Source organism: Hipposideros armiger, unplaced genomic scaffold, assembly GCF_001890085.2.
Source record: "Hipposideros armiger isolate ML-2016 unplaced genomic scaffold, ASM189008v1 scaffold_69, whole genome shotgun sequence".
In the NCBI taxonomy this organism is placed as follows: Eukaryota; Metazoa; Chordata; class Mammalia; order Chiroptera; family Hipposideridae; genus Hipposideros; species Hipposideros armiger.
This window is the reverse complement of record NW_017731419.1, coordinates 507,495-534,978: the sequence shown is the minus strand read 5'-3', so window position 1 is coordinate 534,978 and position 27,484 is coordinate 507,495. Positions and strand designations below refer to the sequence as shown.

Genomic DNA, 27,484 nt, shown 5'->3' with positions numbered 1-27,484 from the left:
AATGTTATTCCGGGTAACTTTCTTCACTCAGTAAAGAAAGCAACAGTACCTATGAGCAGTTAGTTATCTGCAGCCTGTAAATATTTACCCCAGTAACAATAATATGATTATTGTCATTTACTTTTTGATTTATATACTCTGCCTTGTTCCAAAAGGTCCGTGTGTGTGTGTGTGTGTGTGTGTGTGTGTGTGTGTGTGTGTGTGTACACTTGTATCTTTTGGAGTAGGATGATACATATCAACCCCAATTTTTAGAGAGAAATTGAAGCAAATGAAATTATGTTCCTTGAAACCAACCAGCAAATGAGGTGGTCAGGAAACCAAAACATGTTGACTCTAAAGTCAATGCTGTTTTCAATCTCTGTATGAGCCTCCACCTACCATTTGAAAAAATGTGAATCGCGTGACATTCCACAAGTACATTCTAGTACACATCTTTTAGAAAATAGTGGTAACATTTTTACCTTGCAATGAGAAATAGGAAAATATCCCGACAATGAAACGTCAAGTTATACGCATTTCCAAGCCAGAAAGACGACAAAAAGCACTTCTGCCAGTCGACCGCTGAGTGAGAAAGCCACCTGCCTCCTGCCCTCCCGTTCCTCTGCGAGTGGTCCCACCAACCCCTGTCACCAGCAAGACCCAGTGAGAACAGCAGAGCGTTGATGAGGTGCCTTTTCTGCATGACCCCAAACACCGGGATATCTGAGAACTTGTGGTGGTGATTCGCTCTCTTATAAGGACAATTGCAGAAACGGAAGCTCTGGACTACGTGGCCTAGAAGGGGGTGGCAGGAACTGGGGTGAAAGTATGGCCCCTAGAAAGCCTTATATGTCACACACAGGTTTTCAATTGTGGTACTAAGGCAGCAGCTTGATGTGATATGAAATCAATTATAACATTATTTTTAATGTAATTCGCATGCTGTTTGATTCATGGTGGTCATGGCATGTTCAGCTACAAAATAATCAGCTAATTAACTGATTAAAAGAGAAGACTGTGATGGGAATTCTTGTGTCTTGGAGTCCACGTTAACAGGATTCATGGAAATGACTGTGCAAACTAATATGAAACATCTCTGATTCTTCTGGTTCGTTGGAATAATTTACAATTATGAGTCACTTGAAAAGGACAGCTTCAGTGAAATTCAAATGCAGAAATCTTTTAGAAGATTTAACAAATTTAAAAATTAGCAGCATCTGTCAGCCTCAATCAAAGAAGAATTTAAAATCTCCAGTGACTGAATGATTTCTCCAATTCTCAGTTGTTTTTAAAGACAAAAGAATTCCCTGAAAGTAAAGTAAAAATCCTTAATGTGTAGCTCAGTGTACAAGGCGCCTGGCATTATGCCTCCAAAAACACATCACCAAGAGCTCTCTCCACTACATGCTTTTAATGAAGAGGAGAAGGAAGGTGGAAATCTAATGGTGTGCCATGCTAACTCCAAAAGGGCTAGATTCAGTCATGACTTTGGGATTATGACACATTTGATACATTTATTTTATGATACATTGAACTAGCCCTGAAGTCAAACTGACTTAGTCATCCTGACTATCTCAAATTATACCCAACTTAGATGTCTAACTAGAAATCATTATTTTTTTTTGAGATGACTCATGCAAATTAGGAGAAAATACACTCATGATTTTTGTATGTGGACTTAAAATTTCATCATGTTATCAAACAGATCTTTTGTGATAAAAAAGAACAACTAGATTCAGAATTAGCCCTTCTTCTTTGCGACCAAAAGGGCAAACAACTGTCACTTGGAAACTCTTTCTTAGAATTCCTATAGCCTCTACTTCAAATGAATTTGAATTATTCTAAGGCAGTGTGGTATTGTAAAAAGAGCAGGGGCTTCAAAGTCAAACAGACCTAACATCAATTCCTGTCTCTACCACTCAGTAGCTGTAGGCAAGCATTTAGCCTCTCTGAACCTCTTCGTTTTTAAATCTGAAAATGGGGTCAATAACATCTGCCATGCAATGCTGATTGTAAGGACTGAATAAGATAACACCGTGTGTACACCACTTAGCGTAGTGCCTGGCACATGATAATGTTCAATAAATAGCAGCTATTATTACTATGGTGACTGTAAACTCCCTGAGAACAAGGTGGGTCTTATTTATTCACATTTGATCCCACGTGCCAAGCACAGTGCCTGGCACCCAGCAGACACTTAATAGTTGTTGTTGAATGAATGAATGCATGAATGAATGAATGATGAAGATGATGATGTTTTCCCATACTACCAGTCCAGCATTTAAATTAGAAGATCTTTATCTGATTTTTCAGGATCATCCTCATTTCAAAAAAAGAGTCCAATGAAAATTAGCCAGCTTCTCGGGCAGTGTCCACATGGAACCCAAAATATACCAGCATACTGCAGAACTTGGACCTCTGTTTGTATCTCTGATTCCTGCTGAGAATTTCCCATGCTAACTCACTTATTAGCCTCCACTGAGCCAGGTAGACACCCTTATCTTCACCTCAGTGCAACTAAAACTCCTCAGGACAAAATCTAGGACCCAACAGCAGAAGGCAAGTTTCTAAATAGTTGCCTCTTATAGATCTGATAAAATTTCATGCCATTTTTATTTTCTGATCCAAAATGGCTAGGTTCAGTCATGACTTTGGAATCATGATATACCTGATACATTTATTTTATGATAACCCACATAAAAGTTTGCCAGTGATGGAGGTGATACAAATTCAATAAAGGTGTTCCGTGTAGAATTCTGCTATGAACAATGCTTTTCATTTGCCCCAAAACCAGTTTCGTATTTTATGTTTAGGCTAGTAATATACAATCTTATTTTATTGAAAATCAGTGATTATTCCTTAACAAATTAGGGTTCTTGGCCAATCGATAACCACACTGATTTATCAGACGAAAGTGGGCCTGCACTTCAGGGTCTCTAAGAACATACAACCTAGTGTCACCTAGGAAGCTAACACAACATTAGCTAAAGAAAAAAACAATACCAAGAGTGTGGAAATTGAACATAATGCTGAAGATAATGTTCCAAAATCAATGTACAAGAAATCTTACTTGATATTGAGGAATGGCTAATTGTTTCCGGCACACCTGCTTCTAATGTAGGGGCAGATGCAGATTCTCGTGGCATTTCCAAAGTTGAAAGTCCTTTAGTAGAGGGATCTACAAACAGAAATGTTATTTAAAACTCAGGACACTGATTAAAAGCAAGTTCAAGAACCTTTTCCATATATCTTTTCCCTGCTTGCCTAATACACCCATTACACGTATATTGTATAACCATTATATACCATTACATGCTTCCTGACCCTCCTAATTAGTCTAATGGAATTACATACACACTGGTTTCAAAGTTCCATGGAGGATTGCTTGCACATAATACTCTGCATCTGTGGATATGCCCCTCAGAGATTACTGAGAGCACAATTACAACAGCAAAACGAGGCATGCGCACACTGCCTGCCCTTGAGCAAGCCACTTAACCTTTCCAGAACTGAACTTCTTTTCATCTAATACCTAAACCAACTAATGCTTACAGTTCATTCCACCTATATCATTTCACCACTCCACCTTTGTCTGGCAATTTCCTTTTACATGTCCATTTATACAAAAAAACTCCTCCTCCAGGAAGGTTTGTAAGACTCCTCACCACCACCCCCCAAAAAAAAATGCAAAGAAATCGGATCAGGTGACACTCTTACGTAATTCCAAGGCACCCTGTCCTTAACCTCTCCCTAACCTAACACACTAGAATGTAATTCTCTATTTACTTGTCTGTAACTTTTCCTAAACCACAAGTAATTTAAGAGGAGGGGCTGTCTCTAACATGAAATAAATACTTACTGTTAACTCAGATTTTAGATTTTATTAGCTGAGCAAGAAACAGACTGTATCATTTGCTTCTTCTCTTTGACAAATGTATTTAAGGGGAAATATTTTCAGCATGTGATATTGTCCTATTAATCTATCAATAATGAGAAACAAGGTGCCCCACATTATTCTAGGTGAAGATTACCCTTTAAGCCTCTTTGAAAACTTGAATGAATTTATCACAGCAAACCTCCTACAATTCTTTACAAACCTCCTTGCCACCTTAAGCAGCATTACATATTGAATGAACATAGTGAGCAACTTGGAGCCACCACTATGGGCTTTCATGATGGCTCCATGCTGTACGTAACTCAGGGATACCTGCCCTAAGTGGTTTCAAGTTCTTAAGCTTAATAATGTCCCTGTCTCATCCTTTTCTTATGGTCAATTGCTTTTTCTTGCCACAGAGCAAGCCATCCTACATACATACAATTTAAGTATGAAGATGCTATTCTATTATTGGATAATCACAAAACTTGCAAAACTGTAATAAATGAAAGAAAAATACATCCTAGGTGAGAGCCTGAGAGAAAATTTTTGAAACATCTATTTTTGATTTTCAGGTCTTTCTGAATAGATATGGTTGCCAGGTTAATAACTACTTGATGACAAAAAAAAAAAGCATAACTGTAATAATGTTTCCCAAACTCTCTTAATAAATCATAAATAACTACCCATTTTAAATTACCTTAGTCATTAAGATATAAAAGACTGGGTTATTCTTTTTCTCTTAGATATTTTCCCCAAACCACTAGCTAAAAATGTGCATAATTACCTCTCTTACACTTATCTGTTTTATGTAAGCTGCTACAATGGCATAATAATCCCACCAATAACGTAAAATAAGAAAGCTTAAAGCTAATTTTGAAGAATCCTTTGAAAGATTATTAAGAGTTTTAGAGTTTTGGTATTGCTTATTAAGATCCTTGGTATGTATTTAATTTTAAAGAAATTACTATAAGATAGTTATTAATAATCATTAATGTACCAAGATTTTTTAATCCATGTAATTTTTGCTCAGTCTTAAGTCATTTTAGGAAGCTTTCCAATTTTATGCAGTTTAAGATACTTGAATAGAGCTATACACTTAGCTTAAAATATCCGTTCAATGTTTTTATAGTGATGTGCAGAGAATGTCATACTATTAATTAATTCATTCAGCAAATATTTTCCAACACTCTACTAGGCACTTGGGATATAATCGGCAAACAAACCAAACAAAAATCCTTGCCTTTAGGATTTTTTCCTTTTAGTGGGAAGAGACAGACAATAACATGCATAAAAGTAAATAAATGATTGCCTGTTAGAAGAGTAATTCTTTGTAGCAGAGATAATAGAGAAGAGAAGGAGACTGCAAGATGCCAGGTGAGGTAGAGAGATGTGGTACAGTCCAGATCTCAATGAGAATGTGATGTTTGATCAAAAAATTAAAAGAAGGGAGAAAATGAGTCAGGTGGATATCTGGGGAAGACAGTTTCAGTCTGAGGGAACAGCCAGTGGAAAGGCCCTAAGGCAGACTATGTAGGGAGTGTTCAAGAAATGACAAGAGGCCAGTGTGGCTGGGTAGGAGAACTGTAGAGAGAGCAGTGCAAAATAAACTCCGAGAGCTAATGAGAATCAGGACCACGTAAAGCATTCTAGGAATTTAAACAAAAAACTTCTACTACAGAGGGTGCCAAGAAAATGTATACTCAATACATAGTCACATTTGACTTCTGCAATTACAAGAAGTGCTCAAAGTGGCTACCATCAGTGTCCAGACACTTCCGATTACAGCAAACTACTGCTATATAGATAACATCTCTTAAAATGTTTACATATATTTTTGGTACCCTCTGTATTAAAGAAGTGAGGAGCCAATGGAGGGTTTTAAGCAGAGGAATGGTATAATCTCATGTTTCAAAGAATCACTGGCTGTTGTGTTGGAAAGATAAGTCAACAAGGTTAGAAGGCAGGAGACTACTTAGGAGGCTAAGGCAATTTGCCCAGGTGAGAAATGATGGTAGCTCAGACCAGAACAGAAGCAGAGAGGTAGTGAGAAGGGTCCAGATTATTTTTAACGTAGAGTCAGGTGACCAGATAAAATGGAGGACATCCAGTTAAAACTTAATTTCAGATCATCAACAGGTGATTTTTTAGTATGAGTAGGTACCATACAATACTTGGGAGATGTGGACCTAATTCTTTACTCCTTCCTGAATCCATGTGACTTTGAGGTTCCTCCCACTACAGAGATAGAGTATATTTCCCCTCTTGACCTTGAGTTCAGCCATGTGATTGATTTGAGCCAACCGAATGTTTGCAAGCGTAACATGGCCAAAGGCTTGAAAAGTGCCTATGCCATTAGGCTTGCTCTGTTACGCCTCCTCCATCACCATGAGAAGAATATTCGGAGGTTTCATGGGTCCCAAGAGGAGACTGGCCACCCAGCCAAGCCCAGCCAAGATTAGCCGATCCCCAGATAATCGAGAGACTCTCAAACTGCTTATTGTTGGATGCTGCTGAGATGTTATGCTTGTTACACATCATTATTCTAGCAGCTGGTAGAGTCATCTCAGCATACAATCTGCAAAACCGTATGAGTAGATGGGCTCACTAAGAGAGTGAGTGCTGACCTTGACAAGTGAAATTTGGGTAAACTAGTGAGGATGAAAGCTTCATAGGAACGATGAATTCTTTTTAGAAAGAATGGGATGGGAGAAAAATTGAAGATAGCGATAGTATAGACAACTCTTTTAAAAGTTTTCCTAAAAGGGGAGGAGCAAAATGGGTTAATAATTGGGAGGACTTGGGCTCAAGAGCTTTTGCTTTTTTTTAAAGATAGTGAAATAAGATGATGTTTCTATGCTCAAGTCAAGAATCCTTTAGAAAGAAAAAGCTAAGGGGGAAGAGAGAGGGGAGAATTTCTGGGCCTAGATCCTTGAGTAGGTAAGAGAAATGGAATCTTGTCAGCATGTGGGAAGGTTGGCTTTAGACAGGAACATAAGACAGCCCCAGGCAGGAAGGCCAGGTGTATGAGTGCAGTCGCGGGAAGGTAGGAAGATGAGGGGGTAGGAGGCTGTGGAAATTTCTTCTGACTATGTTCAATAGGAAGAGGTATTGAAAGTTTAGGTGAATACAGAAGGCCACACACATACACACACAACATACACACTACAACTTATATGTTCTATATACCCATCCTGTAGACCTTATGTGGTTTCTTCTATACTCACTTTATAGACCTCTGTCGTTTCCAGGCCAATGCCTTCTTCCATCTATATGCAGACATTTTCCTGGCTCTAAGCAATCAAGACTATCCCAGTTTCCCTAGCAACCTTGTTAAACTTTCTTGTTATAACCAGGATCTTCTTCTTCCCGCTTCCTGGCCGGAGCATCACCGTTTCCAAATACACCAACGTCCACAGGACAGATTTTTACAGAGCACCTTTGAGGTCCACAGCTCTGTTCTATGAGGTAGAAAACAGCTGGAAACCTCAGGAAATCCCTGGGCAAACCAAAGCTGAACCCGTTCTCTTAGGAGTGGCTTGTGTGTGGGTAGCGGGAGAAGTAGGACTAGTGGGAGGACAGTCCCTGCACTGCCCCTGCCTGGCTGTGTGACCTGGGACAAGGCACAGCACTTTCTCAGAGTATCAGCTGCCTTTCATAGGAAAATGAGGGAGTACGTTAGCCGTCTCTAAGATCGTTGCCAGTTCTCAATGTTCTAGAGTCTATGAATGTAATAAAATAATCATCTCTGACCAATTCCACTTTTTTGAAGAGTCCCTTCCGTTTTTAGATCTAAGCTGAGAAATGAAGAAGCCGTATTATGGTAATACCACAGAAGACTGTGTTTTAGGATGGGGTGGGCTAGCAGCTTGCCACTTTTGCAAGCTATCTTTCTTAAAAACAGTGCCTCCAAAGAAATACAAGAAGTGGCACTTTTAGGTAGGAAATTCATGTGCTGTGACAATTTCACCATCAACTGGTAGCCATGGATTACGGTCTCAGTTGTAACGGAGACTTTTTTTTTTTTTAAGTTCCTGAGGACACACAATGTTCACCAGACTGCTGATGTTTGGTTAAAATATATAATCAATTATAGGACCTAAATGATTATACAGTCAATTCTTATTCATTCTAAGCACTCTTTGCTTTTTTTTTTAGCCCTTCGTGTTTATTCATCCTTTGGACTATATCATAGCTCACTAAAGTATAGCAGGAAAAAAAAAAAGAAAGCAAAAAGAGTTCAAGTTAATGACTTTTGCAGAGTGAGGACGGCTAAAATGTTATTTGGACTCTCGATATGAATTAACCATTGCCTCTTATTACCAAGGATGGTCAAGACTTGACCATCGACTAGAAACAACAAATACGAAAACATTGATGGAGCCAATAGAACCACATCTGAATCCAACACGCCCAAGGAAGCAGGATGGATGCAGAGTGATTATGAAACCATTATAATGTCACTCCCTGACATTATAAGATTGAGAGTTTGATGCGTAGTCAGTGCCAAGACCCTAACAAGTAAGATGCACAAACTTGAAGGTAAGGCTGGGAGAAAGAAGATGCTCACGCTTACCTGGGTCTTTCTGTTCCCCCAGCTTGTCTAGGATGTTGAAGGAGATGTCAAGGTACTCTCTCTGGATGGCGCTGACCGCTATCTTCCTCTGCTTCCTCTGCCTGGGAACGATCTGAATCTTAAACTCCGATTCTTCAGCTCCCTCCTCTTCAACCTTGCTCTCAGGATTCAGCTCTGTATCCGACTCAGCACTCGTGTCGGGTTTCTCACCTTCTGTTGGATTCTCCGCATCTTCAGGGACTTTGAGAAGGACAGTTTTTGCCCCTGAACTTGGCATCGGCCCACCCGGCGTGTCTTCCTCGATGCTGAGCTCAGGGTTATCATCCAGGGACAGCTCGGGAAGAGCGAATGACTTCTGAAGGAGGTCTCGTTTTTGTTTAAGTGTGAGCGGGCTGCCACAGGAAAACTCTTGCAGCTCCTTCGGCTTTGATAATTCCTCAGAGTCTGTGGGGTCTTCCAAGGCTATGAGACTGGAGTCCTTGCCACCTGCAGGCTGATTATTTCCTGAGTCCTTGGAAGAAAAGTCTTTGGAACAGTCCTCCACGCTTACTTGCACAAGGGGCATTGTGCTCAGGCTGAGGACAGAGGGGTGGCTGGGGATGGAGGGCGAGGAGGCAGCATTTTTACCAGGGGCACCATCATTTCCTTGGTCCATGGTCTCCTCTTCGTCACTCTCTACGATTCGGAGAGGGGGAAGAGGTTCAAACACAAGAGAGTCGCTATCAGAGGTTGAGAGCACAGAGTGTTTTTCAGGCCCAGATGTTGAATCTGAGGACAAATCTATCAGATCTAAGTCCTCTTTGGGAGCAGGCTTTATTGGCGAGTCAACTTTGACCTCACATGTCTCCATGCAGTTTAACCTAACTTCTGGGATTACGGGCCTTCGCGTTTCCTGAAAACCATCCACAGCAGGTTTCTCAGGAACTTCAGTACTGTCAGGCCTCGTAGCGGAATTCTGTCTAGGACGTCCGTGGTCGTGTTGTCTTTGCACAATATAGGCAGCCTGGGCAGGAGGCTTATCTATGTCGCACCGGTCTACGCAGGACTTCCTACGGTGCTCATCTAATGTAAACAACAGGGAGTCTGCATTCCCTATATCAAGAGATTTTTGTTTTAAAGAGCGCAGCTTTTTTTTCTGAATGCTTTCTTCTCTCACACAGTGTAGAATGCTGTCTTGTAATGCACCCGTTTCTCTATATTCAGCCAGTTCTATTTCACCTGATTAAAACAGAAAAAGCTAGTACTATTTTACTGGGAGATTTCACCGTTTTTTGTTTTTTTCCCCCTCAGACTTGGGCATACAATTGGCATGAATCATAATCACCATCCCAGCTCCACCAGAAAGTAAAACTGACTTTCTGGCCAAGTTTTTGTAAGGTTCGTTCTAATTTCAAAAACCAGAAACCTTTGGAATGGAGGAACCCGCCATGGTAGTTTAAGATCATGTTTCCAAAATCAGGCTTCGGGATAATTCCTCAGCTCTGTTCATTTGTGCACAGGAGAAGGGAATCACTTTTTTGGCTGAGGCAGATCTAGGAAACTGTATTCAAATTGTGTGGAAGAGAAGCAAACATTTTGCAACAAATCAAATCAAGCAATGGCCCTCTAGGACGATCGTGATGTTAATGAGGTATCCGTCAATTCACGTATATATATAAATGTGTCTATATATATACTGTTTGTGCATACATATATATAAAATCAACGGGATTAAAATGTGTAGTAACATAATAAAATCAAGATTTCACCCCAAACAAACGGTAGAGTACAACATTTCTGCATAAAATTACTAAGAGGAAAAAATTCATACTTCTCTGAACATTCATCTCAACCGGCTGGTATTTCACCATTTTGCTGCCGCCTATCCTTTTCAATCTTGCAAAAAAAGTTTGAGACTCTTTATTGCAGGGTCCAGTAGGTGTATCATGAATATCAGATTCATCAAAAACACTATCTTCTTCTAATTGGGGAGAGAAAGTCAAAATTACACTTAAGAGGTTATTTTCTCTCTCTTAGGCTGTGTCTACACAAGCATTTCAATGAAAGCATTATATGGAACAAAATCTGGGGTGGTTTCTACGCCAGCCCAAGTCTAGCCATGGCTAGGTATTTCATCCAGGTGTCAAATCGTCCATATGTTGAACAGAGCAACCCGTTACAAAGTTGCCTCTCATCTTCCATGTGACAATTGGCAGTGTTTTCAAGAGAAGCATCTCAGTATTCCAATAGAGGGTTCGTGCAGAAAGTTTTCCTATGCACTTAAAACCAAGTAACACATACATGTCAGGAATCTGGGACACTGCTTGAACATCCCTGTTTTTGGTGAATTTTTTAGGCTAATTTGGCAAAAGAAAATTAAACAACTTGGGTGGATCTCGCCCTTTCCAAAAATATATGCCTTCCTGGGACTTGAGAACTGGCATAGACACAGCCTAACAGCACATGCACCTTATGCTTTGTGAATGCAAAATACTGTACTCTACATTTGGTAATGAAACACACGACACACAGAAAAAGCTTAGAAAAGCCACTGGTCATCTCAAAAGCTCCACAAATGATTATGGACTGAAAGAGTAAACAAAGGAAAAAGAAAACAGAAAATAACATTTTCCCCTAGTTAAGTAAGACTCTTCTCTGAGGAGCTGGCCACGTGTAACTAGTATGAATCCCAGAAAGAATCTCTGACTCGTCACCCTGAGGCTCCATAAACAAACTGATCAGTTAAGAGTGCCTGTCAAGCGTCCACCTCCTCTTCTATCCCCATTTGGCCACTTTTAAATCAGAGATAAATCCAAAACACATTAATGAGGAAAGGGTTGCTACATTGCAACCTGCGAAGGTCACGTAGCAAATATTCTTCTTTCATCCTTTGGAAAGCCCAAAGCCATGTACAAAGCAGCAAGAGAAAAGGCTACTAAAATGCACTTAATACCACTATAAATGGAATTTACCTACTATTCGAGTTGAATATCACTGAAATCATAGCATTTGGCCTATATGTATACCTACCTATATAACAAAATGAGGCTCAGGTGTGAGTATGATTATATGAGATTTCTTGAATATAAGGGGAATACAAGCACCGAGTTAAGTTTTGATCCTGTCCTAATACGCAAAAGTCTATAAGTAAGTGAAATTTGAAGCAGTAGATGTTACATAAACTAAGAATCTTTTTCATCAAATAAAAAATAAACATTAACAATCAAAATGGATAAAAATCCCAGTGAACTTCCACAAAAATAAGAAAGCCCATTGAATTTCTGTGTTTCTGGGGAGATGCAACACAGTGATGGGTTTTATTTCTTTATCTCCTTTTAAAAAATATACTCCTTTGAAGAATACAGGTGTTTGAGGAAATAGTTACACAATTTCTATTACATAACTGGGAAATAATTCTCAAAAGTACTGAATGATAGAGATAGAAAGACTTCAAGATGGTGCCTCCCATCCAGAAAGGTTCATCTGTGACTGGCCCAAATACTGAGCCCACATTGAGGATACACATAGTTTAATTGAATCTACTCAATTTCCCAGAAACTAGGACCTACGCTAGTAAACAAAATATTCATCACACACAGAACTTAGTTCTCAGGGTTCCATCTATGGTCAACCCAGGCTCTTGGACCTTGCAGCAATAAACAAACAGTGGGACGCTGGCTCCGATCCGTCCTATGGAGATATTTCCAGAGCAGTCCTGCCAAATCAGATTCTATTAACACCACTATATAGCACTATATATAACATTCCAAAGGATCATGGGACACTTGGCTTTCTCCCAAGAACTGGATTAGCTGATGTCACCTTTTACAAGTCTAATTACCCAACGACATGCACTAAAGACACACGCCTTGGTTCTCCAGCTCTCACCTAGAAACAGTCAGGCTGTAATTTTATTCTATCTGAAGTTTTATTCTCCTGCCTCCTTTGCAGAAAAACTATCAATATAAAAAATATCGATATTGTAAATAATATAAATCTATACAGCAAAAATATTTCATTTCAGTTGCCTTAAATCAATTCTTACTAAGTAAGATGGCTAGGAAAAAGCAGTCCAGTAAATTTAGACTGTTCAAATCTGTGAGCACAAAGTTCGGGATCAAACTAGAGACGAGCAAGCTTATCTGGCTTCACTAAGTGGCAACCAAGATTGACCTCACAGTCCAAAGCACGGCGTTTCCATCATGTAGGAAAAGGCTTACAAAGGCTCCTTCGTCAAACAGCAGACTTTTTTTTTTATCAAACACTATCTTTTATAAAATGGACTTTAGAAGCATATCAATCATTTCTCTTGACTGCTTATTTAAAAAATTAAAGCAGTGACATTCATGGGAAAGTTAGAAAATCAATGAAGCAGTAAGTGATTTTTTTTTACTCCAGAATGATATCTGGGGGCACTCGTCTACCTCCTAAGAAAAACATTGCCCAGAAATTCATTACATATTCAAGGGATGTTTGGAGTAGAATGAAGACGTATCAAGTACCTTTTTCTTTTTCGCTGTATCTGCTTATGTTACTGTTGTCACTGTACAGAGGTCCTGCCGTGGCATGGGGCTTGCAGCTATGATATTGCGCATTGAGCGTATTGACTGTTATATGAATCAGATGCAGCAGGACCTTGCTGATGTCACAGTCTCGGTATGGATACTGCTCGATCACATGGAGGGGGAAAAATATCAATGGTTAGCTTGAAGGGTAAGTTTTCCATTTGATCTTGCTAAATAGTTTTCCCAGTGTTTCTCTGGGATGAAAAGAAATATACAGAAAAGCAAAAATACAAATTCTTATCATGGCCTTATTTTGACAAGGGATGCTAGCCCTGCCTCTCACACCACATCATGGGTGGTGATGAATGCTAGTTCGTTGTTACAATTCCTTTCAAGAAAACTGTTTGGACAATAGTAGGTGGTTACCAGAGGGAAACGGGGTGCGGGGGAGGTAGAGGAGGGTAAAGGGGGTCAAATATATGGTGACAGGAGGAGATTTGACTTTGGGTGGTAAACCCACAATACAATATATATAGATGATGTATTATAGAATTGTACACTTGAAACCTGTACAATTTTATTAACCACTGTCAGCCCAACAAATTTAATAAAATTTTTAAAAAGAAAATTATCTGGCATAAACATTTGATATATGAATACAATTTTAAATACTTTCCTTATTTTCTGACATAACAATTAATATATAGATAAAACAGGAGATTCTGAGCATAAATAGAGGTTTTCATGAATGTCCTACAATTCATCATTTTTGGCTTTAAACATTTTCAAGAGCATACACTGGCATGGCTTCCATTTCTATTTCATTCCAATAGCTCTTTACTTCTCAACCTAATTATACAATATGGCTTTTCATCTGGAGGTCAAATTATAATCCTACAAAATTTTCAATGTAGGTCTACTAAGTGCTCTCCTTGCTAAGAGAATCATTCCATCTCAGAAAAGGATTGGCTACAGCAACTGACCTTGTAAAGGATGACCAGCAAGGCCTTTAACCACATCTGCCGGATGTGAGGTTTTAGGGACCAGAGGGAACAACGAGGTGGCTGTTGGAAATAATGCCGTAGTTGAGGACAAGAGCAGTATTTGAGCACCTGAACCACCAAGGGGAGAAGGTGTTTTCCCAAGTTAATGTTATAGTCCATTACCTGAAATAGGAAAGAAATTAATAACTGAAGGAAAACTGTAAAGGACACTTAGAAGCCAAAAGGAAACATTTGAAGCATTGAAACACGGGCAAAATATTTAACAGGCATCTCACAAAATATTAAGAGTAATGGGCAGTACACATAAAAGGGGAAAGTTCAAACTCACAAAAAAATTAAAAACAAAACAAACACAGCTTGTATATTAAAACAGTTTTAATCTATTTAATTATCTATTTAGTTTATTTAATTATCTACTGAAAATAAAATTTTCAGTATCTGTTAAAATGTCCTATTAAACTATTAACTAGAATGAAACTTAGAATCAATCCAAACACCTAGTGCTGGAAATCATGTGGGGAAATGGACATTCTCAGACACCACTGACAAGAGTATTACTCAGTACAACCTTTCAGGAGAGCAATTTAGCAACATGTATTCAGGAGTAAGAAAAAGCACATAGCTTTTAATACAGCAATTAGGTATACCCTAAGGAAATAATCAGACAAGTATTCCAAGATGTATGAATAAAGATATTCAGCATCATAGCCACCCCAAATTAAAAACAGCCTCCATAGTCAACAGTATGGGATTAAATAAAAGATTGTTTTTATTAGAGCAGGCTGCTATGTAGCCATTAAACAGCATATGATACAAATTTATTTACACTATGTGAACTTCATAATAGGTTTGGTTTTAAAAAGATTATATATACATGTATCAATATGTACATTATGATCTCGTTATTAAAAATGTACAGGGCTTTGGGGCCGGCCGAGTGGCGCGATGGTTAAGAACTGGCTTGGGATGCCAGAAGACCCCGGTTCGGATCCCACATATGAGGGCCAGTGACGCAGCTAAGATGCTGAACAACAGCTCAACCTGGAGCTGGGCTGCCGTGAGTCACCGGTGACGGAGTCCCCTGCTGCAGTGGGTTGCCATAAGCTACTATGTGTAGCCGGCAGCCAGTGTGAGTGGCCAGCAGCCGCAGTGAGCGGCTGTCCAGAGGCCAGTGACTGATCTGCCTCGCCCAGGAAGAGCGCAATGATGGTGCCAGCTTGGGCCAGTGAAGCAACATCCTCCACAACTAGACTGAAGAACAAAAGGATAGCAACTTGTCTGTTCCCCTCCCCCTGATTCCCTAGCGCTGTTCCCCTCCCCCAATTCCCCAATAAAATCTTAAAAAACAAACAAACAATGTACAGGGCTGGACGAATGGCGCATTGGTGAGGAGTTGGCTTGGGATGCCAGCTCTGAGCAGCAGGGCCCCGGTTCAGATCCCACATTAGGGCCAGTGACACTGCACCCTCTACAGCTAAGATGGTGAACAACAGCTCGACCTGGAGCTGGGCTCCTGTGACCTGGAGCTGGGCTGCCGTGAGTCGACGGTGACGGCGTAGGCTGCAGTAGGGCTGCAATGGGCTGCCATACGCTATTGTGAGTGGCTGGCAACCAGCGTGAGCTGCCAAGAGCCGCCGTGAGCGGCCGTCCAATGGCCAGCGGAGCGACTGCCTCACCCAGGAGGAGTGCAATGATAATACCAACATAGGCCAGTGAATGGCAGTCCTCCACAACTAGACTGAAGAACAAAAGGACAGCAACTTGTCTGTTTCCCTTCTCCAATTCCCCAACGCTGTTCCCATCCCCCAACCCCCCAATAAAATCTTTTAAAAAAATAAAAATAACTTACATGCATATACATATATATACACACATGTATGTATGTATATGATATATACATACATGCATGTGCATATGTTATAAATTTGGAGCTAGTGCTATACACCAAAATGTTATTAAGTTATTTTGTTCTGGGTTTTCTGGAGATTTGCATTTTAACTTATTGCTTATATTTCTAAAATAAATATGCATAACGTCGATTTAGAAACAGAGAAGTGAGGAAGGGAAGAAAGGAGGGGAGGAGGGAGGGAGGTTTTGGTGTCGGAAATGGTGCATCCTCTCTTCATCACAGACAGCTGAATGTTGGTGGTCATCCATCTAGTAATCAGCAAGGAACAACTGCATACATATTGCTCCCACCTTGCTTTATTTTACAATCTATTTGAGCTGATTAATAACAGCTACCATCACGAAATCCCTGGCATGAGACAGGCACTGGTTAAGGTGCTTTGCAATATGTTGTCTCTGATCTTTTTAAAAAAATCTGTTATCAGTGAGCAAACAAGCAGAGGAAGCCTAAGGCCATTACAGTTAATGACAGTGGCAGAGTCAAAATTCATATCCATGTCTCTCCAGACCCAAGTCCTTTGCCCTTTGCAGACTGGGGCAGCTTTCCTGCGGGGGTGAGGTTCATAGCACTAAATGAGGCACACATTTACCCCACAATCCATTAATTCTGCTCCTGGATCCACATCCCTAAGGGATTCTTACATTGGTGAATCAGGTGCATGTACAAGGATGTTCACTGCTGAGCTGTTTGGGGCAGTGAGGAGTTGGGAGCAATGTAAGTGTCCAGCACAGGAGGAATGAATAAAACCTGGTAGATGCACACCATGGTGTATGATACAGCAGTTAGGAGTAGCAGACAAACATGGAAAGGCCAGTGATGATAATGTGACATGAAGTAAGTTGTATGATTCACTCTACTCCACTTGATGCCAAAATGGAAGAGGATAAAAAAAGAAAAAAACACCCACAAACAAAAATCTCACACTCCCTCATTATTCAAAGGGCAGAGTTTCGATGTAGGATCACGAAAAAGTCTAGAGATGGAGAGTGGTGATCATTACAGAACAACGTGAATGTCCTTAATGCTACTGAATTGTGTACTTAGAAATGGTTAAAATGGTACATTTTATGTTTATTTTACCCCACAAAAGAAAAAACTCCCAAACTCCCTGTATGACTTAAGGCTGCCGAGTCTTACTCATCTTTATATTCATTCCCCTTGACACAACCCTGCCTAATAAAGTAACTTGTACAAACCTAAATGGAATCTAACTACTTGTTCTAACCACATGACTTCTGAAAGCTGTTAATTCCACTTACTTGGGCAATTCCTGCAATAAACGCATTAAAGCACGTTGACAGGCGCATCTTTTGAGGCGCGATCATGAAGCAGCCCTCCTGCTGGTCATAGCCAAGCAAGACGTACAGGTGCCGCTTGACCGTGTTGAAGGCCTTCGCACTGCTGATGTCCGACTCGGCGCTGCTCTCATCCTTGGCCATGAACTTCATGAGCACTGTAATCAGCTGGTGAACTGTTTGGTGGTCGATGCCAGCATCTTCTGGGAGCAGGTCCTTGATGGTGTTGTCATTCTCAGGGGACTGTTGTCCTGTCAGTAAAAGGGAGGCCATCAGTGGGAGGGGGCTCCTTCACAGTAAGCTCACACTAAACCTTCACATATTGATAAGGCACCTTTCTTTCTTCTGCCACTGAATATTTAAAGGTTCTGTTCTAGGCCAACTTAAAGGCACAGTGTGGCCTACTAAGCAAAGCATTAGTCCGGGGGGGGGCAGGAGGGGGGTAGTTATTATGTCCACCAATAAACAAATAATTGGAGAGTAATAAGGGAGTGGAAATGAAAAAAGGCATTACAAAGCTAGGCCATCTTTGAACAACAAGACAAATACTTAAATAAACGTTGCATTTAGTGAATTTTTAAGTATCTTGCCAGAGTTTTATCCTCAGTGATTAAAAAAAAAAAAAAAAAAAGAAAAGTTTCCCTTCCAGCTTTGGAAAATAAGTATGTAAGAATAATCACAAAAATAATATTCTAAAATCCACTGAGTTTTGTTTATTATCTCAATTCAGGTATGTTCATAAATCAGCTGGTGAAAAAAAAAGTTTTCTTTTTCAAATCCTGAGATATCATCAGTGTAGTTTTTGAATGATATAATCAAAATTAGACATAGCAAATTATAAGCCCTGCTGTATGTAATGAGAAACATATGGGTGTGGGGGGAGGCATAGACAGAAAGAAGCATGAACTTTAAAAACAGAAAAAAGCGGCACATGAAGGTGAGCTGAAAACTCACATGGAAAGAAAAAAATACCTCAGCTCTTGACTTACTCTTAACCTAACAAACACAGTAAAACCTTGGATTGCAAGTAACTTGGTTTATGAGTGCTCCGCAGGACGAGCAAACATTTCTAATACACTTTAACGTGATAAATGAGCGATGTCTTGCAATACGAGTAGTTTGTTTCCAGAACAAATTATGCTCGCAAACCAAGGTATGACTATACTTATATCTGAGACGCTCCCTGGCATTGGCTTTCTCTGTTATTTTTCAAGGTCAGAAACGATCCCTTGTCTCCTGTTGGTCTGCCTCCTCTGATCTGGTTTAGTGCAGGGCTTTGGGGGAAGGAAGAGTGGGGTTGGCTCTTCTATATTTATGTTTGGGGGCTTATTTAAAATAACCTTTGCATTCTTGTCCTTCCTTTGACAAGCAGCATCAGGATTTCTGACCTGAAAACCGTTTTTGCCTGGTGGGTGAGGTAAGCACACACACGCCAGCTTCTCATCACTAATCCCGCAAGGAAAAGTTCTGCTGATGACTACTAGCTTTGACTACAAACCATTATACACCAAACTTTGGTCACATTCGTTATAATTATGGCATAAAGGATACAACAAAGAGCAGAGTATCACTTATACCCATTAACTCCTCAACTAACGTGTCAAAATATCAATCTTCCGGGACACGACCAAGAGAAGCAAGATAGAGCAAATGTTTCTGGGGACTGCGGAAATTAGCTGTCTCAAGCCCAAACGCTCTCCTGGGGGCAGTGGCATGCAGGTAATGTCAAGTTCGGAATTTACTATGGTAGAGCTGCACATGAGATAGCAAGCTAGGTTGTCCAGTGTTCCACAGATGGTCAGGAGAGTGTTGGTCTGTTCAAAAGTGATACACTGAGAAGGGGTAGCTGACAATGTGCGAAGAGGCAGCAAAATCAGGTTAAGTCTAAGAGGCTCTAACACAGGGGAAAGCATCTGACAAACTTTAGTGTGGCCCTAGGACATTAACATTTTCTGTCTCATAGAGTCTGTTCATGAAGGAATAAATACATGCAATGTACTTTAGAGAAGTTTCTACCAAAAATTATTCATATAAAACCTAGGAATTTGTTTGTGATGGTGTTTCACATGCAAAGTGATTAATAAATTGTTAATATTATTATTAAGCATGCATTGGCCAGCATAAAAAAAATAAATGTATGTGGAACACCCTATTTTACCAAGAGGCAAGAAATGTGAAACACTGCTGTATAATTAAATTAAATGTTTGAAATAGAAGATCGGACCAAAAGCAATACCTATGTAAAACCCTCATAAAACAAAAATAGCAAAAGTTTAGAGACCTATCTTTCCAGTATTGAAAAATATTTCATCTTGATTATTATTTTCCTCCAGAATACTACTTTACAACTAGGAGGTTTTGCTTTGGGCAAGCTGGGGCCAAGTATGTGACGAGTGTGAGCATCTGGGTTCCCCACAGGGTTCAGTGTCATCATGGCCGCACGTGATGGCTGCTGCAATACAGCCTCGTCCTTCCATGTGGTTTAGCTCTGAGGGACAAGATTTAAGACAGCACGAACCACTCAGTCCTGCTCAGCCACCTCCGATTCCAAACTGGCTTGACTCCAAAGCCCCAAAGATAAAAATGGAACCTAGCTGGGTTTGAGAAGTTGCACCTCTGTTTTATAGCCCTGAGAACCTAGACGCCTCCTTACAGAAGAAAGGGAACTCTAGACTTGGCCCCAGTAGGACACCAGCTCCCCATTTAATTCTATCCCAGTTCAGGTCTAGACTTCACCTTTAAACGTTTCAAAACTCTTCTTCCCATTGCAGGCAGATAATCATTTAAAAACTATGAAACCTTAACTTTTCCCATCAAATCATATTTTCCCAATGGCTAAGTATCATTTCACAAATGTCCTATCCTCATTTTAGATCAATCTTTATTGATCCTCCGTACTTTAGCTTTAAGTTTGCTGTTCGTACTTTGCTTTCTCTGAATAGCCAGGAATTAATGATCCTTAATAACCCATTAAATGTACTGAAAAAAGGACTAGATAGTGGGACCTTTTGTATAAAATGAAAAACAAAAATCTCTTTTTGTTCCAGTAATGTATCCCTCCAGTGGGCTTTGCAAATCTGTGCTCTGTATGTCATCTTTCTTTAAATTAAAATACCATAGGCTTGGGACTGGTACACTCTTCATTAAGAAAAGTTACATTAATCAAATCTGTAAGAAAAATGAGTTTAGAAAAGCTGATTTTCTTTATTGCTAAAGACAATATTACTGTTTTAGTTATCTATGAAGGGTACAAAATTTATATTTTAAAATGATATGCTTACACTATTTTCTCTAAGGTGTGACAATTAGAACACTTTTGAATTCTAGTCTATGAAAGTCCTACGGTGTATCTGTTTTAACTCTAGAGATTTAACATGTTAAGAGAGTTGATTTTAACTTGAACATGGACTGGGTCCATAGCAACCTGTCCACAGCATGGCACAACCGGTTGAAATTCCAGAACATAATACAATTTTATTGATTCAGGTAATTTGAAACCAGGCAGGATCAGGACCTGCTTTTCCAGACTCATCTCCTATTTCTCCACCCCAGATGCTCACCATTCTTACGAGCTGGGCTACTCGTGGATCTCAGGATGTAGCCAACATTTTCCTCCCTTTGTGTCTTTGCTCATGGGGCTCTCTTCCCCTTGCAGGGGGGTCCTCTGCCCCCATCCCCAACTTTACCCTCTGGATCTGGTCCCCAGAAGCCATTCTTATCATAGGGGCCCACCACCACCCCTCACAGAAATTGGATGTGATTCCTAAACTCTGTAAATCTCCAGACAAAAAAAGGAGGGAAACTGGGAGGAAGAAAGGGAAGAATGGAGGTAAGTTTCCCTTAGCATTTCCAAAGTCTCAGGTGACAAATAACTATTATGCAAGGCAGAACTTTTTATTCATTCACTTGCTTTATTTCCCCTATAAGAACAAAGGCTCCTCGAAGGCAAGTACTATGTCTGATTCATTTTTATATTCTTCACAGAATACGAGTATGGGGCAGTCTGACATACAGTAGGTGATCATTATTCATAAAAGTGTACTGAATTCAAATAAATATTTCAGATTTTGTCTTCTATATAAGAGAAAAACTAATCAAGTCCCCAAACAGCAAGGAAGTGGCTACGGAAATAAGGAACACTCCTCTGTGTAAGTCAACTCACTGAAAAAAGGACTAGTTAATGGGACCTTTGTCAAACCAACAAGTGACAATTAGGTAGAGGAAGAAAGGGGCCCTTCTTAGCCTGCCTTTGGTCAAGGGGAGCCAATGATCACTATAAATAAGCTGGCATTATGGTGAAAGTTCCAGTCACATCACCTCATCGGTCTCCACAGCTCATTCGCTCAACTTAAAGCTTCATTCACAGCAGCTCTGTTGTGTGTGCACAGCCACAGAAGCGCTGCAAGGCTGGGGCCAGTGACCAACTCCATAGCCTCACATGCTCTTCCTGCCCCGTGCATTTATCACCATGCGTTTACGTCCCATCCCACCTGTCCACACACCTTCCCTGGTGCCGCCAGCTCCACGCCCCTTGCATTTGATGTGAACCACCCTGAAGTACTATCACTTTCACTCTCATGAGAATTTACTTACGTGCATAGTTCTCTCTCTCACTTGACTATAAGCAAGTTGAGAGTATAAAAATTTCTGATGAATCCTTGCATGCTTCATATTTCCAAGTACAGCAGGTGCCCAACAAATGTCTGTTCAATAGAAAATGTCATTTCCCCAAAACTATCATTTCAAACAAGGGCATTCCTATAAAAACAACTGTACTCCTTGGGTTGTAATGATCAATAGGCATTTTGAAGTTAGTGAAGATGTGAATTGTAAACTATCTCCACAAAGAAAAAGAGAGCCCAAAGAGGAGCAGTCTGGGCTGGCACACTAAGAGAGAGGCAGCAAAGGTCCATACAAGTTTTACAAATGCTACCTAGCACTGGGCACCTAACACTGGGCACCTAGCACCAGGCACCTAGCATTGGGTACCTTTTCTTGTTGATACAAATTCAGACCAAGAGATCTCAAGATTGCTCTGTAAGCTGGAGTAGAGTATCCATATCCCTGTAAGGACTAGGATAGCTCTAGACCAATCTGCAGGTTCTAACTGGAAGGGTCCTTTGGTCTGGACACTTGTGGGCTTAAGCCACACTGTAGCAGACCTAGGCACCCAGGTCAGCTCCATAACCAGACTGGTGTGCTCATGTCTCATGAGCAGGAATACCCTAGGACCAATTCATCCAGGGGTAGCTGTTGTGGAAAGAAAGCAAATGAAGTCTACTGGACTCAGGTATCAGCTCTGTCCCTAACTAGTTAGCTATATGTGGCCTTCAGCAAATCACCTAAGCAGAATTAATTAATCCCTCAGGACCTCAGATTTCCTGTCTGTTTATAAAGTGAAAAAAATAATACTTTAGATATATCCAGAGTTGTGAAACTGAAATTCGATGACTTGCATAAAAACTCTCTTTAAAGATAAAAAGGTACTATACATATATGAAGTATTATTATCATTATTATTATTATTCACCTACTATTGTTTATTTATTCCAGGGAATGAAGAACAAGGTATAATTAAGCTCCCTGTAATCACATGTGGTTGATATACTTCTTCAGTGTTGTGCTATTACAGTATACCATAACTGTTGCATTATACTCAATTAATATTCAAGAGGTGTTCTGAATCATTAAAGACAAAGAATTCATGATTCTCACAGCATCTGTGAAAATACACCTTATATCTAATTGCAATTATACCAGTTTCAGACTAGCAGGTGAGAGTGTGTATTTCATCAATTAGGATTAAATAAAGGCGCTGAGCTCCTATTAGCACTTGCTACACATGCCTTGCAAGAGAGATCAAGACATCTGGGCTTGAGACCCAGATCTGCTACCAACAAGCTTGTGACACCTACTCCTTTTTGGGAACCTCTATTTCCTCTTCTGTAAAATGAGACTTCGGTAAAATATTTCTAATGTTTCAGCTATAGCACTCTAGGAATTTTATGTATCTGCACAAGGCCTTTTATTTGACTGACAAAAGTCACAGAGGAATGCAGCTCTTCACTAGCCTTGCAGAGAATATAAATACTTTCTATACAAGTGTATTTCCGTTGCAAAATTCACTGTGCATGCTAAGATCAGAGAGCCATAAAGTGTAAATCCAGTGCCAAGAAGTTCAGCCTAAACAACAATTAAAATAAGTCTGCTTTGCTTCAATAAGAGGTCTGCAACAGAGGAGCTCATTACCTGCACTGAACAAAAGTATATTTAAGTAGTAAGTTCTTTAGTTTCCATTGAATTACTATCTTAAAGCATCCTGCACAATCTTCTGATTATCCTGGCACATCTTTGCTTCCAAGTTAAAACATTCATTGTCCAGTAAAGAATAATGCAAAAAGGAGAAGCTAGTTTGAAATTGCCATAGAAGCAATGTAGAACTTTCCAAATCTAAGCAGGTTTTGCTTGTGGTGGTGTCGCGTAAATTATCTTTATATTTAATATAAATAATGCTATTATCTGCCTCTTTTCCATCTTTTCACTTTTGGTGGGGAAATTAGATGCCTGAAGGCTTTTTTTAATGCCCAGAAACATAGGTACACATTTTCACAAAGAGATGTGATGGGACTCCATGAGTTGGATTGTTATAATGGGTAATTGTAATTACAGACTAGCTTTCCGATTAAGCCTTAAGACTAAAAGAAAAGATGGGGGTCAAATAAAGGTAGTTTGTGAAATTGCATAAGACGAATCTCAAAAAGCCCAAAGTGCAGGGGAACTGGATGGACCTCACGTTTGCAATGAGCTCAGGATCAGAAGTTATTAGTATTCTTTCTTTCATCGCAGCACAGTTGAGGCACAAGGGATGCGTAAAAAAAAGGTAGAGAGACTCTGCCAAGCGTTTGCTATTCCTTTTCTCCTTCGTTTTAAAAGAGAAACTACACCCTGGCCAACACCTGCCATCTGCCGTCATAATCTTGGAGCCCTCTCTCTTTCTTGCCTCTCTTTCTAGGGTCATTTTTAAAACATATAACACGCCGTCTTCAAAGTCTCCTTACTTGAAATTTTCCTTTCGAGACAGTTCTGGAAAGTGTATCTTAAAACTATTCTTAGAAAATAATAATAGAAAACCTGAATGTTCTATAGCTTGATACGTAGGTGGCAGTTACCAAGCTTGTCTTGGACAAAGAAGCAGGTACTGAGAACCTCCATGGTTTTCCCGATGAGTCATGGCCCATACGTGCAGATAATGTTCCATCTAATTGCCTTGCCAATGTCCCTCCAACCCTTGGGATACTTCACGATAAGCTGTAGCCTATCATGAAGCTTCAAACTATAGTTATGCTGCACCAAGCTGAATAGGATCCTATGGTCCTCCAAATAATGGAAATCCTCCTTTCTCTGAGAGACAGAAATGCATGTCGGGTTGCAAAGAATCAGGAATGGCTAAGGGGATGAATGAATGATGGTGGTTCGAATGTATATATAACCTTTCAAAATGCAAATGAAATGTATCTTTTTCCTATAGCAGATATATATGGACATAATATTTCTATGTGTAAATACACATACAAATATAAGTACTAGGTATAGTTCTAGTCATATTGGCTCTCTGGGGAAAAGTGCATACTCGGGTAACATGATGCTTCTTACTGGACCAAAAGTTAACGGGATCAAACGTCATCTGCCAGTATTAAGATGAGAAGACTTATTATGTCAAGGGCTCAAATGCTTGAGCACCAGGGGTAAGACCCTTCAAGCTTACAAATCCTAAGTACATCACTCTGGTCCAGTTAGAGACACCGCATTCTTTACCTTGTCCACCTGTGATAGACACTTGCACACGGCCCTTCAAGTCAGATGTACCCACCTGGTGTCTGTTCGGGTGTCCCACCGAGAGCTGGAGCAGACTGCTCATGCCTGGTCAACCTCACAGCTTAAAAATCAACAACAACTCTATTTAAATAAGCATTAAAAACAACTTGAGCCTAGAAAATATACTCAGTGCTAACTGCATTGGATAGCAGGGGCAAGTTTAGTTTTCCTATTTGTAATTACATCCCATAAAAGATGTTTACATCACAAAAGTTTTGTGGTTTTCTTTGCATCTCAAGAACATCCTTCAATGCTACTTTAATTCTTAATCTTCAACACTGTCATGTGAGTCAATTAATAAGAAATAACAATAAATAAACTTTATATCTCAAACTGATCAGTTAGGTTCCAAAAGAGCTGGGAAATTCTTACAGAAATTGTTATTTATTTGATCTAGGTTTTGGTTTCCAGGATCTGACTCAGTTTCAGCTGGGGCCTTGCATTACTACCAGATATTCTTAAATGGCCACTTGTTATTATTAACTTTGCTCTCTGAAACACTGGATTATTGATTGCCTAAAGGGTTTTCATTGATTCTTCCACAGTTCAAAATACCACATTTCCATAGCTTGTAAAAAAAAATAGAGAAAATGCAATAAATAAAATAAAATCATATTTATGATTAAAAATGGTTGTGTTACATAAGGCTGTCTTCTGATAAATGCCAATGAAAATGCAAACTTTTCAGCTTAAGACAGGATAAGAACTATGTTTTATGGTGTTATTTTATTAACTTCATAACAATTATTTAAAATTAAATCATTTAATAAATTTTACAAGTTAATAATATATTTAAATATACCCAATTCCTACTATGATGATTTAGTTATGAATTTTTAATTATTCCTCATTCACAAGCTATTGCTAATTATTAGAGCTCATCTAGTCATTTGGTAAGTTAAGGAAAATTTTATCCTCTTTAAGAGTGCAATATAGAAGGGCCGAGTGGCTCAGTTGGTTAAGAGCTCGCTCAAGGGTTTGAGCTCTGAGCAACAGTGGTTCGAGTCCGGCCTGAGCTGAGCCGCCACTGAGCTGCCAACAGGTGGCAGGATGGCTCAGCTAAAAAAAAAAAAATAGAGTGCAATATAAAGAAAGACCTTTAGAAAACAAGAATATGTGGTCTTTTTTTTTGAGTTGGCAATGAAGCTTGTTTTTATTTTTAAGTTATCTGGTGAAGTTGGGCAGAAATTCAACTTCTCCTCAACCTGATTGTTCCTTTTCAGATGCAACCATTATTATTGGTATTTGGGAGCTTGTTTGTCTGCCTCTATCATGCATTAAATGAAAATGCAGTCCAGATGTACACTCCACTTCCTTAGCTGCCAAGCGTCTTGACAAAGTCCTATCAAGGAAGCTCTTAGGTTATAAGGCTGGTGCAAACCCTCACATTCTAGACTTAGGAGCAAATACTTCCACTTTCACGCCAAGCATCAATGGATTGGCTGCCTTCCATGTTTAAAAACAATCCTCTACCGGATCAAGGCTTTGCTTTGCCCACAATCTGGAACAAGCCACCCAGGGCACTAACACCCCTGGGGTGACTCTCTAGGGAATCTGAGGGCCAAACCTGCTGAATGAACTCAGCTTGCTAAATTATGCTACTCTCTGCAAACACTCAACAAGACAAGTCAGCCTCAGAAAGACATGAAACAGATTTAAAGGAAGGATGGAAGAAGATACTCAACGGATTTTGGAGGTCAGGGTCTCAGGGAGGGAGAGCGCCCTCTTGGACTCCACGGGCCCTTTCACACTGTCTCTGAGGGAACGCACGCTCTTCTGGCGGTTCCTGGCGAAACGAGCCCTCTTGATCTTCCACAGTGCGGTGTCACTGAGGTTGGCAACATTGGTCCGTACAGCAGTGATAGCTTTGCAAGAGGAATTAGAGGTTAGCATCTTCCTTAGCTGGCTGTGATACAACCAGTTTGGAACAATTCACCTGTGTATATTTTCAGTATTAAAACCATCTTTCTGTGGTACATATATACAATGGAATATTCCTCGGCCATAAGAAAAGATGAAACACTGCCATTTGGGACAACATGGATAGATCTTGAGGTTATCATGCTAAGCGAAATAAGTCAGATAGATAAAATCGAGAACCATATGATTTCACGCATATGTGGGATATGAAACTGAAAGCAACAAACAAGACACAAACTCATAGACACAGATAACAGTTTAGTGGTTACCAGAGGGAAATGGAGGAGGGGGAAGTAGAAAAGGGTAATTGGGGTCAAATATATGGTGATGGAAGGAGATCTGACTGGGTGGTGAACACACAATGCAATATACAGATGATATATTATAGAATTATACATTTGAAACCTATATAATTTTATTAACCAATATCTATACCCCAATAAGTTTAATTTTTAAAATAATAAAGAAATAATTTTAAAACTTTTTCATGGATACATGACTCCATCTATCTCCCTTGATGGTAAGTCTTATATTAAAAAATAATGACTATTGCCTATCATGACTG

At 39.8% G+C, this 27,484-nt stretch overlaps 1 protein-coding gene across 1 annotated transcript in view; it reads right to left on the bottom strand.

The window, feature by feature from the left end:
• UNC79 (unc-79 subunit of NALCN channel complex) overlaps positions 1-27,484 on the bottom strand; it is a 188,772-nt gene that overhangs the window by 69,674 nt on the left and 91,614 nt on the right. The window contains exons 26-32 of the mRNA XM_019642451.1: positions 26,685-26,864; positions 17,089-17,375; positions 13,900-14,082; positions 12,914-13,076; positions 10,243-10,392; positions 8,433-9,650; positions 3,053-3,160 (exon numbers count right to left, since the gene is read on the bottom strand). Coding sequence (XP_019497996.1) covers positions 3,053-3,160; positions 8,433-9,650; positions 10,243-10,392; positions 12,914-13,076; positions 13,900-14,082; positions 17,089-17,375; positions 26,685-26,864 — 2,289 coding nt within the window. The remainder of the gene's footprint in view (positions 1-3,052; positions 3,161-8,432; positions 9,651-10,242; positions 10,393-12,913; positions 13,077-13,899; positions 14,083-17,088; positions 17,376-26,684; positions 26,865-27,484) is intronic.